This window comes from Leishmania major, chromosome 34, assembly GCF_000002725.2.
Source record: "Leishmania major strain Friedlin complete genome, chromosome 34".
In the NCBI taxonomy this organism is placed as follows: Eukaryota; Euglenozoa; class Kinetoplastea; order Trypanosomatida; family Trypanosomatidae; genus Leishmania; species Leishmania major.
Window position 1 is genome coordinate 499,858 of NC_007286.2, and position 13,513 is coordinate 513,370.

The 13,513-nt window shown below is 61.0% G+C and overlaps 3 protein-coding genes across 3 annotated transcripts; all 3 read right to left on the reverse strand.

The window, feature by feature from the left end:
• Positions 1-573: 573 nt before the first annotated feature.
• On the reverse strand, positions 574-2,181 carry LMJF_34_1110 (conserved hypothetical protein; the record flags this gene model as incomplete). Its single annotated transcript, XM_001686152.1, has 1 exon — positions 574-2,181. One exon carries the CDS (start codon positions 2,179-2,181, stop codon positions 574-576), a length of 1,608 nt encoding a protein of 535 aa, XP_001686204.1.
• A 1,389-nt stretch (positions 2,182-3,570) lies between these two features.
• On the reverse strand, positions 3,571-4,368 carry LMJF_34_1120 (conserved hypothetical protein; the record flags this gene model as incomplete). The annotated part of the gene is made up of 1 exon (XM_001686153.1): positions 3,571-4,368. One exon carries the CDS (start codon positions 4,366-4,368, stop codon positions 3,571-3,573), a length of 798 nt encoding a protein of 265 aa, XP_001686205.1.
• Positions 4,369-5,523: 1,155 nt separating this feature from the next.
• LMJF_34_1130 (conserved hypothetical protein) lies at positions 5,524-12,840 on the reverse strand (the record flags this gene model as incomplete). Its single annotated transcript, XM_001686154.2, has 1 exon — positions 5,524-12,840. One exon carries the CDS (start codon positions 12,838-12,840, stop codon positions 5,524-5,526), a length of 7,317 nt encoding a protein of 2,438 aa, XP_001686206.1.
• Positions 12,841-13,513: the final 673 nt, after the last annotated feature.

Genomic DNA, 13,513 nt, shown 5'->3' on the forward strand with positions numbered 1-13,513 from the left:
TATACGTTCGCAGGGCTGCGCGCATCAGTTCGAGCGTCTGTGTCCGCGTGGGTGGATGTGCATGCGCATGAAGACGGCGGGACGAAGGTAAGGGACCACTGGCAGAGAGGCTGTGGGCGCATGGCACTGCGCCATCGTGCAGGTGTCAGAGGGGAAAAAAGAGCAGCACAAACGTAGACCCGTGAGAATCTCTCACGTTATACCGACAACGCCACATCTGTGCCCTCCTCCTGTCACCCGCACACATGCGCGGCCACGCAGCCAGGCCCCACTACGCTACCCTCATTGCTCTGCTTCCCACTTCATGGTGTTTCTCGAAGTAACGTCATAGAACCAGCTTTTCTCGCCGTGGTGGTGCAAGCGGCGGCGTTACGACGGAAACAATCCGAAAAAGTGGAGCTGAGAGGGGAGAGGGTATTTCGTCACACCCTCGCCGAGTCGGCAAGTCGTTGATACCTCTTGAGAAAGACTCGGGTGAGGAAGCGTGGCAGATAACCGCACGTGTCAGAGTAGCCGTGGAAGGACACAGGGTCGGCGTAGGAGTGAAAGAGCACAGCTCAGAGCATACGCGCGCTAGCTCAACTGCACCTCCGCCTCCTCGTCTTCGCCGTAGTCAAAGTCTTCCTCATGCCAGTCGTTGCCGCCCTGCTGCATCCGCGTCTCCTGCTGCTTCTTGGCGCGCTGCTTACGGTTGCCCATCAGTTCCTCGTCGCTGTCGCTGAAGGCTCCCTCCGCTCCCGGCTTTGCTTTCTCTGCTGCCGCCACCTTTTTGCTCTTCGCATTTTTCCTCCCCTTCTTTCCCTTTCCGGCGTTGTCATCGTCGTCAACCGCTGCGGCACCACCGCCGGCCTTCCTTCCCCCCGCGCCTTGGCTCTGGTAGGGGCCGCCGCCAGTGCCGCTGGCGTTCTTCTTCTTCTTGCCTCTGCTTCCGCGGCCGCGGCCCCCATCATCGTCGCTGTCGTCTTGGAGGTCATGTGAGGGGTCCAGGCCAAGCCTCTGTAGCCCAGCCGCGATGTCGTGGTCGACCCCTAATCCACCCTCCGCAGCACCGTCCGTGCTGCCGTCTAGTAGATCGTCGCCATCGCTGTTGTTGCTCTGCCGACCTCGGTGGCCGCGTCGCGTGGTACCCTTCGCCTTGCCCGTGCGGCCCCGCTTGCCTTCACCATCGCTCTGGTGCTGCCCATTAGAGGCGTTATCCGCGCCCTGACCGAGGTTGCTGCTCATGCCTGTCTCACCACCGCGGCCATCACTACAACCACGGTTGACCTCGCCGGCGGACGACGACGATGGGGCGGCTGCCGCGCGTCTCGAGCCAGCCATGGTAGCCTCTTCCTCTGCACGTCCTGGTTGCGCGTTGGCGAGCGAGACGGCGTTGGCGTCGAGCAGAACATCCGAGTCACCCACCTCCGTCACGGCTGCTTCCACCATGTGGATCGTGCTTCCAGAGGGGAGCGCCTCCTTTACAAAGTGGTCGAGGTCGCGGAACAGGTTTGGCTGCATGAGCAGCAGCAGCGCATGACCGAAATTGCCACTGCCGCCGTCGCTAGTTTTGCCCGTCACCGAGTCGCTCACCACATCGGCGTCGTTGTCGCGGCACCAACCACGCAGCTTCTCGAGCGCCGCCTCGGATGTCGTCGTGCATCGAATCTTCATGTTGGCCCGCGCGATGGGGAGAATGTCAGAATCGATGAGGAGGTGAATGAGGCCCAGCGCTTGCTTCTTTACCGACTGATCGAGCTTCACGGCAGCCCCGATGGAGCGGAGTGCCTGCTCGACCACCTGCGGGGGGAAGGGGCGCTGCGTCTTGGTGTTGATGCACTTTTGCGAGATAATGACCGCGATGTCCTTGAACATTTCATCCACCTCCGCCGCGCGTTCCTGCTGCGCCACCTGCAGTTCGCCGTGGTCCAGCATGTACCTGATCGCTTCCGCTTCCGTCATCTCACCCCCAAAGACGGTCTGGATTTCTTTCTCCGAGGCGAGATAGCCACGAGCGACGTTCGCGAAAATGCGCTCGACCTGGAGTACCTCATCCAAGCGGTTCTCCGTACCGCTGCGGTACGAGATGACCTTGTTCTTGTAGCATGCAATCTCGAGCTTGACCCCATTCTTTGAATACCGAACCACGGCGATGTTGGTGTGCCGCCGCTGCGACAGCGGAAACTGCATACGGGCGCTCATTATCGAAACCACCAGTTCCAGTGTCTGTATGACTTGGTCTGCTTGCGTGCAGTGTGTGTGTGTGCGTGTGTGTCGGGGGGGTGAGGAAGCAGATGAAGATAAACGATGATGATCTTCAGTTCCTCGCAATTTTTTTGTGGGTTTAAAAGTTACGTGCACGATCGATGCGGTTAGTTACTGAAGGTGTTGATGACTAGCGGCAGACGACGAATAGTCGAGGGTCACGGAGGGCGCGGACACACGACAAGGGCGAAGAGGCGACACAGCACTGTACTTTGTGTGGTTGCTGCGCTTTGTCAGTTACTGCCGTTTTGTTCCCCGATGCGATGCTGCCTTCGATGACGACATCCAATGCAGAATGTGAGAGGACGCCTGATCTCGCTCTCTCTTGATATATATATATATATATATATATATCGCTACATAAACACCTACATCTACACGTATATGCATACACCTATATATATAGAGAGAGGTATAGGCAACGAAGAACAACAGGCCGCGCGTTAGTCAGAGGCGATGGTGACGGGGAACACGTGCGCACCTTTATGTGTGCGTGACTGCAGCGGATGCCCAGAAAAAGCGGAGGTGGGGCGGAGAAACGGGTGGGTGGTGGTGGTCGGGGGGTGGGGAGGGGTGACCAGAGAGGGATAGGGCAGGGGAAGAGGGGCACACCGCATGGGTACTAGAGCAAAATAGTACTCATTGACGCGACGCGTGCAGCGTGCTGCACCCCCAGTTGCGTGACTTGCGCACCACACGGCACTGCTGGTCGCGGTTGCAGAATCTGGTGGAGAGGCGAAACGGGAAGAAGAAAGCACCATCCTCGCAGCGGGTGACTTGGCCATTCATGTGCGTTTTTCTGCCACAGCAACGGCGGTTCACCATTGTGCTTCAAGACCGACGTCAGCGTCGACGTCGACTTGGAGCGCAAGAGCGCACTTCGCCACCACTCTTTCCTTTTTCTTTCTTGTGTGTGTGTGCGTGTGTGCGTGTACGCCCATTGTTCTCACATTCAGTGTCCATACGCTGCTTGAATGGGACAATGTGCAACACTGTCATGACCAATGCCGGAGCAAGATGAGCAACAAACTAGGAGAGGGGAGGAGCAACAAGCGAGAGAGAGAGAGATGCAGCATCCACGACAAAGAGAAAAGAGAACAAGATGCTTGTTGCACGTCTATACAAGTACACGCCATGCAGACACGAAAAGGGTATGTGGAAGGAAGGGGAAGGATAACGCACGTCTGTGAGTAGAGGGAGACAGACAGGGGTGCATCACGCATCACCACACCTCGCCATTATCCATGTCTATACAGTGCAAAACCAGCACACCGCCCTCTCTATCAAGCGATGCGCCACGTCCTCAGCCGGGGAGCGTGGCAGCGGCTATGCCGGAACGCGGCCAACCTTTTGGCGGTACTGATTGAGCTTCTCATCCTTCACACGCACCAGCTCCTCCAGCTTCACAATCTTCTCTGACAGAATGGCAACCGTCTCGCGCAGCTCTTGTATCGTGTAGTCCTTCTCACGCAGTGCCTGTGTCAAGCTTGCCGCCTCATTCACCAATGGCGGCGTCGGCTGCCGTTGTGGCTGTGTTTGCCGCGGAGGTGCCTGCGGGCCCGCTGAGGAGGACCCCCGAGATGATGCGACCGGGCCAGCCGGCGCGGCGGGCGATGACGGCCGCCCGCTTCCACGGTGAGCGGTGGCGGCAGAGGCTCCGCCATCTCTCACGTGGCCACCTTCTCGAGGCTGTGGCTGCGACGGCGACGGGTCCACATGATGCGCATTCACGTGCGCCTGAATCTCCCCCATCCTTAACATCTCGTCCCGTCTCGCCTTGATCTGCGCAACCTTCACGCGTAGCGCACGCAGAAAGCGTTCGATGGCGCCGGGCACGGCTGCTACGATGTCTTCCACCTCCTCTGGGGGAACCTCGAAGTACAGCTTGCGCAGAACCTTAGCATTCAGCGTGTTCCAGTTGTCCAGCTTCTTTGCATGCGACATCGCCGGGACGTAGTTGTGCAGATCGACTAACTTTGGGAAGAAGAACTTAAGTATCTCTGCCACGGAGCAGCCATCGGCGAAGTCGCGGGCGATGTTGCGCTTCTGCCGCGAGATTGGGATCTCGTCCACCCACGTGTAGAGTTCATGGAGGTCCTCCTCCGTGAAGGGGACGGACGCCATGGTGAGAGTATTGAAATGTCCGAGGTGGTATTATCTGTGGTGGTGGTTGGTAGCAGTGTGTCGTGTTTGCGTGCGTTAAAGGCGAGTCGTTGGCCTTGCTGACGAGATCGAAGAGACCGACACACAGCAAAATACGAACGATCTGCGTGATCGTTGAGGCGTTCGTTCGTCCCTTTCTTGAAGTATCGACTTCACACCTGCAGGGATGATAGCAGATTCGAGTGGGGTGAAGGCCGCGAGGCACGGGGTGAGAAGAACCTACAGAAAATGTCAAGGCAGTGTAAACGTAACACGAAATCAAAGACGGCACAACATCGAGCGTTTCCTCATATGGGGACTTTGCAGGGCTGCACATGAACGCGGGTCACGTGAGAAAGTGGCGTCATTCCCTCTTATCCCTCCCTCAATCTCCATCATGTCGCTGTTGCCACCAGGGTGCATCAGTACGTCTCTCTCTCTCTGCGCGCGCGCATCGACGGGATCACATAAGCAATTCTGTAGTTTGTATGTCTAGGTGCTGAGTGAGGGAGGGGGAAGGGGGCCACGCGTACGGTGGCGTTCCTCGCCCTGGGCGAAAATACCGGGGACCTCTCCCACCCCTCTCTCTAACTCACCGCACGTGTCGGAGGGGGGGGGGGAGGGAGATGGGGCACAAGTGCGTCCACAATCAACAGAGAGGAAGCCGGAAGAAACAGAAATAAATGGTGGGGGTGGGGAGGCCGTGTCGAGCCCAGACCAGCCCTCCCCTCCCCGCGGGCAGCAACAGTAACGAGAGAAAGACAGCAGCGCAAAAGTGTAAGAGCAACAGGGAAAAGAGAGACAGCGAAGACACACGCCGCTGCGCGACCCAGCGCATACAAAGGTACGCGTTCTATCGACAGTGGGCAGCGCTTCTCCTTCGTGCGACGCGGTCAGATGAGCGAGAAGATCGAACAACAACAACAAAGAAAACGGGGCGAGGGGGCAGGGGGGGGGTGTAGAGGAGTGCCCACAACGATGCTCGACTACCATGGCTCTGGTGATGATGCATCTTGGAGGAAAGGAGCGGATCAACATACTGATGCCCAGCCCTTCACAGGTGCATCAAACAGGCGGGTACAGTCAGGCGGCGCAGCCAGTACTTGCACCGTCCCCTTCGCCGCAGCGCCAGCCGTCTCACACAGAGTTCCTGTACTGCTGTAGTGAGCTGATGATTCCTCTTACCCCCTGCACAAAGTCCTCCGCTGTCTGTGCATCCGTTACGGTGTGCTCTGACAGGATGGGAAGCGCACCGGAGCGTGGGATGGCAGCAAACACCGTGTCTGTCGGTGCCGCTGACGGTGTTGTTGAGGCTTGCGGTGGCGAAGGTGGCGGTGGCAGTGGCGGCACCAGTGTGCTTCGTCTTTGGCGCTGACGAGCGTGGCTGAGGTCGTTGGCGTTGTCAGGCACACACCCCTCATCACCGTCGTTCGGCGGAGTGGATACGAGAAGGTCGTCCACGTTGGCGTGCTTCTGTGTCGCCACGGCGCGGCTTCGTTCGTAGTTGTTGGATAGCCAGGGGCGGGCCGTCGGTGCGCGGTTGGAGGCGGCTGACCGACTGGGATGCCGCTCAAAGGCTGAGGTGGTGCCGTACTGCACACCGCCGCCGCGCTCGTCGGCGCCGACTTGGCCATGGTCGTTGAAGTACTGTCGTATCGGCGCGACGTTGATATCGTCAAACTCATCCGTCTGCCGACGACGGCTTGCGTAGGTGGCAGAGTAGGTGCCGGAGCCCGGTTGTTCTGAGCTGGGCGAGCCTCCCTCGGCACTACTCCCGCGACCACACTCCCCTGCCGTAGGGATGCCAGCGTCACTACCGCGTCGTCGCTGACCAAGGGACCGGGAGTGATGAGCGCGCATGTACGGAGAGGACGACGACCTGCCAGCGGCGCCGCGCTCTGCATCTCGAACGTAGTCATTCCAGCGGGTCGAGGGACGGCTTGCGCTGCTGTAGCTGCGATGCCACAAGGAGGGATCCTCGGCGGTGGCGGCAGGGCGTGGCGCGGGTCTGCAGGCTGGGCGAAAACCGTCTGCCCATCCCGATGCTGTCGGTGCCACGTAGGAGCGTTGGCCGCGCAGTGGCGAGGTGTGAGAGGGCCGACGATAGCGTTCATACGGGGTTTCCGAGTCTGCTCCAGTGTGGGCTGCGGCGCGATGATGTGCATAAGGCGCCTCCGCGTCCTCTCCCTGACCTCCGCGGTAGATCCTGCCGACCCTGAAGTAGGGGCGCGTCGATGCGAAAGCGGCGCCGTCGTCGCGGGGACTGCAGCCAGGGGCGCCGAGGCGGTAGCGGGAGGCCACGTCCGAAAGCGACGCTGCAGCGCTTGCCGCGGCCTCCTCACCGTACAAGGCGCGCGAACGCTGGTGCGGGGGCGGTGGCGGCAGAGGGCCCGGCTTTGACGGAGAGGTTGAGCAGTGGTATGCTTTTTCCCTCTTTTTTTTCTTCCTGTCCGCGCCGTCGCTGAGCCGCGACTCGGTGGTGGCCGCAGGCGACTTGCTGCGCTGCTTAGCGGCCCTCTTCGATGACCTCTTTCTCTTCTCCTTTGAACTCCGGTTGCGATGGCGGTGGTGCTCGTCCTTCGCTGCAGCAGCCTTTCTTGCTGCCTTTCCATCTGCCTTGTCTTTCTTGCGCGTGTTTCGCCTTGACGCGTCAACGGCCGCAGAGAGAGGCGGCTTCGTGAACACTGCCGCCTCGCGCAGCAGTAGCAGCCGAGACAGCTGGAACTCTATCGATGTCGTGAGATTGCTGTCCACGTCGCTGTCACTGTCAATTTCAGCGGCGGCGGTGTCACAGGTCTGACCCGATAGCGAGCGCGTGCCACTGCGACTGTAACGGCCATGACGCCCATGGCCATGCTTCCGCTTCTTATGCTTGTCGTCGCCGTCGTGCTTTGTCTTGTGCTTACTCGACGTTTTCCGTCGCTTGCTGCTCGGCGACTGCGATGCCTCCGAGGAGAAGGGCGAGGGAGAGTGACGGCTGAGGTGTTCGCGACGCTCGTCTCGTTGATGATTACCGCGGCCCTTTTCCGCTGCCTTCTCCACCGAGCGCGACGCGCGTGACTCCGCGGCAGCCTCAACGATGGAGAAGAAAGGCGGCGGCGGCGGAGGCGCAGAGCGGGCACCCACACCGTCGGTAGCGGTGGCGACAGCTGCGTTGGCCGCCGTTCCGTTTCCTACTGCAGAACACGGTCGGCTGCTGCTGTCGCTCGTCTGGTCACCCTGCTGGGCCTTCTGCTTCGCTTCGCCAAGTGTGGCAGGCACGGGGAGAGACTCCCTCGACAGAGGTTGTGGAGAAACCCCCGCCAGCGCAGTGACGTCGCCAACCATGTTGATCTTTTCAGCGCTGCTGCTGCTCTTGCATGGCGAGTCGGCTGCCACTGTCGACAGGGTCTCCGCATTAAGGGCGTCTGTGAGCTGGTCGCCATTGCTGTTGGCGCGACGTTCCGGCGAAGCGCGGCGACGTCGACGGCGACTGTGCTTGCGTGCTGACGTAGAACGTTCCTCTACGCCGTCTCTGCTCTTGGAGGCTGCACAGCTTTTCGAAACACTGCCTACCGGCATTGCAGATTTGCCCTGCACGGACTTGTTTTCCGAGGGTGCTGAAAACGGTGGAGACCTCGTTGCCTGCTGCTGCTCAGGCTCCCGCTGCGCCGCCAATTGTGGGCTGCCACTGCGTTGCCACACGTCGCACTTGATTTCCGAGAAAGACTGGGGTCCAGATCGTGGCGGGAGGGAATGCGCGGAGCGCGGCGCATTGGCAATGGCAGCTGAGGTGACAGAACGCCCATAAAATTCCTCTACCGCAAGACCCTGGTGTGCCTGTGCTGGTCTGGCTCGTTGCTGCCACTCAGAGGGAGCCTCAGCACCAACAGCAGGGACGGTAAGGCCTCCGCAACCACCAGCGCACATGTCCGAAGGGTTTACGTCAGTGGCGGCGGGGTCCGCGAGGTACAGCGGTGGTGACGGTGCAGCAGCAGCGACAGCAGCTGCCGTTGTCGCCGCACCAGCCTCGGCCGACGCAATCAGAAAGCTCTCCATCACACTCCGCTTCGCCTTGCTCGAGCGCTCACGCAGCGTGGACTGCCAGTCGTGAGATAACTGTGACACGTTGTCGACAGTCAGCGGCGGAAAAAAGAGCGGCACACTGGTGGTGGCATCCATCATTGCACGTGCTGCGGTGCTAAGGTCCTGGGCGGCCGGCCTAGAGCTGGACGCGGCCACGTGCGCTGAGGTCGCCGAAAATAGAGGGGCGTACGCCGCCCTCGATGCCCCGACATTGCCGCCAAAGACCGCGGCCTCACCTCTTCCTTTAGCAGCGCCGCTGCCACTGCCGCTGAGAATACGCGAGTTGGAGTCGGTGAAGGGCTTCGCTGCCGCTGCCGGTGACGCCGCCCGCTTTACAAACGATGCTGGCGACTCTGTAGCGGAAGCCTCCGCGACGAGCGGCGAGTTCGCTGCACGCTTTTCGACAGCTAACGCCATCTCTTCGTTGAACACGGCATCGCCAGCTGCATTGTGCGTTGGTGCGAGTAAGGATGCCGCCAGACCAGCGCCGATTGTTGGCACTGACGTGCCAACGGGTTTGCCGGGGTGAGCTGAGGAAAGCGTGCCTCCGATCGGCCCAATGGCGGCAGCCCTCTGCACTGGCGTCGCCGCTAAGAGAGGCATCCCACTGCGAGCGCTACCAAAAGCATGGTTGACTCCTGTCGCCCGATCCGTTTGCGTGCCACTGCTGAACTGCAGCATCAGGGGACGTGAACGACGCCCACCGCTTTCGCTATCGGTGATTCGGCCCATGGCATGCTCATCCTCGTCATCGGAGGCGGACCACGAACCGTTGGTGCGCTGAGCTGCGTCGATGTTACTGTGCGGGTGATGGGCATATTGCCCTTGCGGCAGCGCACCAAGCTCCGCTCGCAGCACCAGCCGCGGTAGAAGCGGCATTGACATCGGTGTGATGCCGATGCGCTCCTGAAAAGGTGATGGAAAGAGCGTCGCCACATCCTTTGCCATGTCCGCGGCGCCGTAGAACTCGTCGTTCTGCGCCGCACAATACGGTGCGCCAGGCATGGATGCGCCTGAAAGAGAACGCCGCTGGTGCCCAGCGGTGCTGTGTGCTATGCTCTCGTGACTATGTCTCCGCCGCGACTTGTGGCGATGCCCACCCTCGGACCTACGCGCCGACTTCTCGTCGGAGTGACGTGAGCCACCACGGGCAGATCGACGCTGGGGCGGCGATGTCGCACCTATGCTCGCCGCTGCCGTCTCGCTCACCGCCGCCACGTGAGATATATGCCTGCGGCCACTGCTCCTTCTCAGCGCGGCATCGCCAGTGTGCGATACGGACTCCTCGCTAGCGCTGCCGCTGCAGCGAAGTGGTCGCGCGCAAGCGTATGAGGCATTGATTTGTGAGTCTGGTGAGCGTGTGCGACTTCGTTGAGACCGCCCCGCCTTCGACGTAGTCGATGGTGAGACAGACGCGCGCGGGCTCACACTTCGAGATGACAACACTGACAGCGCATGCCGGAACCGCCTACGGTTTTCCTCGCTGATCTCGTTTTCACCGGCGTGGTCGTCGCCTCCGTCGCGCCTCTCCGAAAGTTCACGCGGCCTCTGGCCTTGATGTTCAGATGCGCGGCTGAGGCAGCGGGAGAACACGGAGGCACTCTCGCCTCGCTCCACTTTGTTGATCAGCTTCTCCAGAGTCGGAACGGTTGCCGCGGCAGAGGTGCCGGAGCTGTGCGCGCGTCGCTGCTGCGGTGACCCTTGCAGCGAGGCGTTCGCTTTCAGTAGAGCTGCAGTTTCCTCCTTGAAGGGCAGCAGCGACATCTGTACCACAGGATCGTTCTCTGACTGTGCTGAGCCATTCTTCTTTCGGCGCACGACGACAACAAGCTTCTTGCGAAGCACTTTGTGTCTGTCGGGAGTGTTGGGTGCCAGCGTTGAGGAGGATCTTGGGGAAACAGGGGGCGGTGAACGGCTGCTGGCGCGCGAAGTTGGCGTCGGCTCGTCCCAGAAAAGCTCATCGGCCGGCACGCCACCACTAGAGAGGAGCGAAGAGGACGCAACAGATGCTTCCAAGGCTACCGCGCCGGGTGTAAGGGTGTGAGCTGCATCATCATCGTCGCCATCCCCGTTGTGTTGGAGCTGAAGCTGCCGCACGTCAGAAGGAAGCCGTAATATCGCCGGAGCAGTGGACTGACTGGATGGCGTGCCGCGTCGTGATTTGGTCTCCGGCGAGTCGTGGCGCATCATTATGTCCCGCAAGCTCACTGACTGGAAGGTGGTTGGCTGCTGCTGCGCCGCAGTTCTAGACCCCGGGCGCCTGCGGCGCGCGTGGAGCCCCGAGTGCCGCTCTACATGCGACGGCGACTCTTGCCGCGTGAGCTCGTGGCGATGTCGACGCTCGAGCAAGAGCGGATCCACGTACACCTGCGGCTCTTCGGCAACCACTGCTTTTTTGACCTTCCTATCCTTGGATAGCCTCAGTGGCGCCGCCGCCGTCGTAGCTGATAGAGCTGACGGTACCACCTCATGCTGCTGCTGGTAGTTCCTCGGTGCCCGTCTCGCCTCCTGCGCGGCCGCCTCGGACACGGAGCCAGACAGGTCGCCTGCCACGCTCTGGCCGGAGCTGCGGTCTGTGATGGTCGAAGGAGAGTAACTCGCTTCTCTGCACAGATGGAAGGCAGCGGCAACTGCGTGGGTGTACGGACCTCGCGTTTCCACACCCACTCGCGTGCCGCGACCGCGGTTGTGCGATGTCGGTAGGGCTGCTCCAGCCTCTGCTGGCAGGCCAGACCTTGTCTCCGCTCCTCTGGAAGAGTGTCTATGATGGTGATCGTGGTCGCTGCTGCCGCGGATCGGCTCGTCTGTGTCGTCTCGCTGTGTCAGCGACGGAGGTGACCGCGGCGTCAACGACTTTTCTCGACTTCTTTCGCTGCTAGTGCCATCACGATCCTTTCTCGCGCTTGTACTACGTCGATGCGGCGAGGGGTGACCGATCGGCGGTGCCCCTGCACTTCCCACTGCCGCTGCGCAGGCGAGCGCGGGTGGCGATGATGAGGTCGACTGGTAGCTCGACCCTCGATACCCCTCTTGATGCAGCTTAAGGGGTGAGGCGTAGCGTGCTGACAAGGAGTCGTCGCTGCCAGTGCAGCTCGAGCCCATGTCGCTGCTGCAGCGGCTACTGCTGCTGCCCATGTCGGCCTCTGGGTCGAGTCTCTCACGCCGGGATCGACGCGCTCGCTGCGTCTTGCTCACCTCTGTTTGGGGTTCATCTTGGTACGCCTCTGATGGCCAGCGCTGCCGCGGAGGCAGGCGACGCACGACAACGGCGCCGTGGCTGCTACCGCTTGGTTCGCTGCGATTGTGCGGCTGGGTCAACACGTCCTCATCGCGTCCGTTGGTTCCCATCGAAGGGCTTTTCGCACGACGCTGATTGCCGCCTCGTTTGGGGCTCTTCAAGAGATCCTGCTCGTCAAGAGCGCGGTGCTGCGGCGCCGCGTCAAGCGTAATCACGTCCGTCTCTTCCTCAGGCGGAGGAGGCGCGGAGGGGGCTGTCACGGCAGCCGATAATGGCGCCCCGGCCGAAATTGTGTATCCGCTTCCACTGTCGCGCGGCGGTGAGTGGGTTGGAGAGCGGCTGGACAGGCGCGGACGCTCCGGTGAAAGTGACGGGGAGGTCCGCTTTTGTTGGTGCTGTGACGCCGGCACCGGGCTCAACGCCCCGTTGCTGTCATCCTCGCCATGTTCGTGGCTGTGGTAGTGACCATTGTGCAGAGAAGGATCGTGGCTGTGTACCTTCCGAGAGTGCCGCGGCGGGGTTGAGGTGGCAGACATCGCCAGCGTCACGATGTCGTAGCGCAGCGACGGCTCCGCTGACTCGTAGTCGTCACTGTCGTCTCCGCTTTCTTCATCGCCATCGCGACAGCAGCGGTGCTCATCCGGGCGGGGAGACGAGACTCCCACGAAGCTAATTCGGCGGCTGTTCGACCGCGGCGTCCGGCCGCCTCCGGTGCCTGATTGTCTCAAGATAGACCGTGGCGTATCGGTGGCGGTGGAGCTGCAGGCGCTCACTGGGCTGGCTGGTGCGGCGATGGCGCTCATCACGGGTATCGGCGGCACAGCGACCCTCGCTAAGCCGGCTCCCGGCATCATGACGGGATAGCGGTGCTGCGGGTGTGTTGTGCCGCTGCCGCTACCGCTGCCCTTACAGGCCTGCACACTCTCTTCATCTGCGTAGTCTATATCAATATCTTCTTCCTCCACGATGCTGTACAGGTTTTCCCGCGGCACGGCTGCGGAGGTTTCCGGCGAGCTCTGCCGCAGTGGCTTCCCGCACAGCACCTCATCCCTCATGCTCGACTTCCACGCATCCGCAGGAGCGCTAGAAGACGGATGCGCCGAGGCGAGCTTCGACGAGGGTGTTGGTTGCTGCGACAGCCCCGCTCCCATGCCAGTTGCAGCACCAGAGAAGCTGCTTGAGGTATGTGAGGCGAGCGGGACACCGTCGTTGTCATATCCCACATCGATGCGCGGTCGATCCATCCGGTCCGACGAGCGGGTTACATTCGCCGGATCGACGTTCGCCGAAACGGCAGGTGAGTGTGTGTTAAAGGGCGGCGCCGTGGACGAGTTGCACGTAGGGACAGACTTGTGGCCGCCTAAGCGCGGCAGCCGTGGAGGACTCAAGTTCATGAGTGCCAGCGCGTACCTTTTTCCTCGTGGTGATTTCCTCCCTTCTCCTGTGATGAGCGAAAGGCAGGGTGCACAAGCGAAAGAAAAAAATCGAAAGCCAATAGCCGCGGACGCAGAAGGGCGGGGTCGGGGGGGGGGAGGGGAGCGACAGAGGTGTGTATGCACAGGTGGGGCCCTGCGAGATGTAGAAATAACGCTAAAAGAGCGGTAAGAAGCGCAAGGGGAATGCCAAGCAAAGAAAATAGAGATGAGTGTTTGCTGCGGGCGACCACCCCAGTCCTGGGCATGTGTCGATTATTAGGAAGGGAGGGAGGGTGGGGGGTGCTTGTGCTTGTGTTTGTGTTTGTGTGTGTTGTGTGTGTTCAGAAGGGAAGGGGAGGAGGGACGCGCGGCAGGCAGAGGCTGACGACTCAGTTCGGAAAGATACATG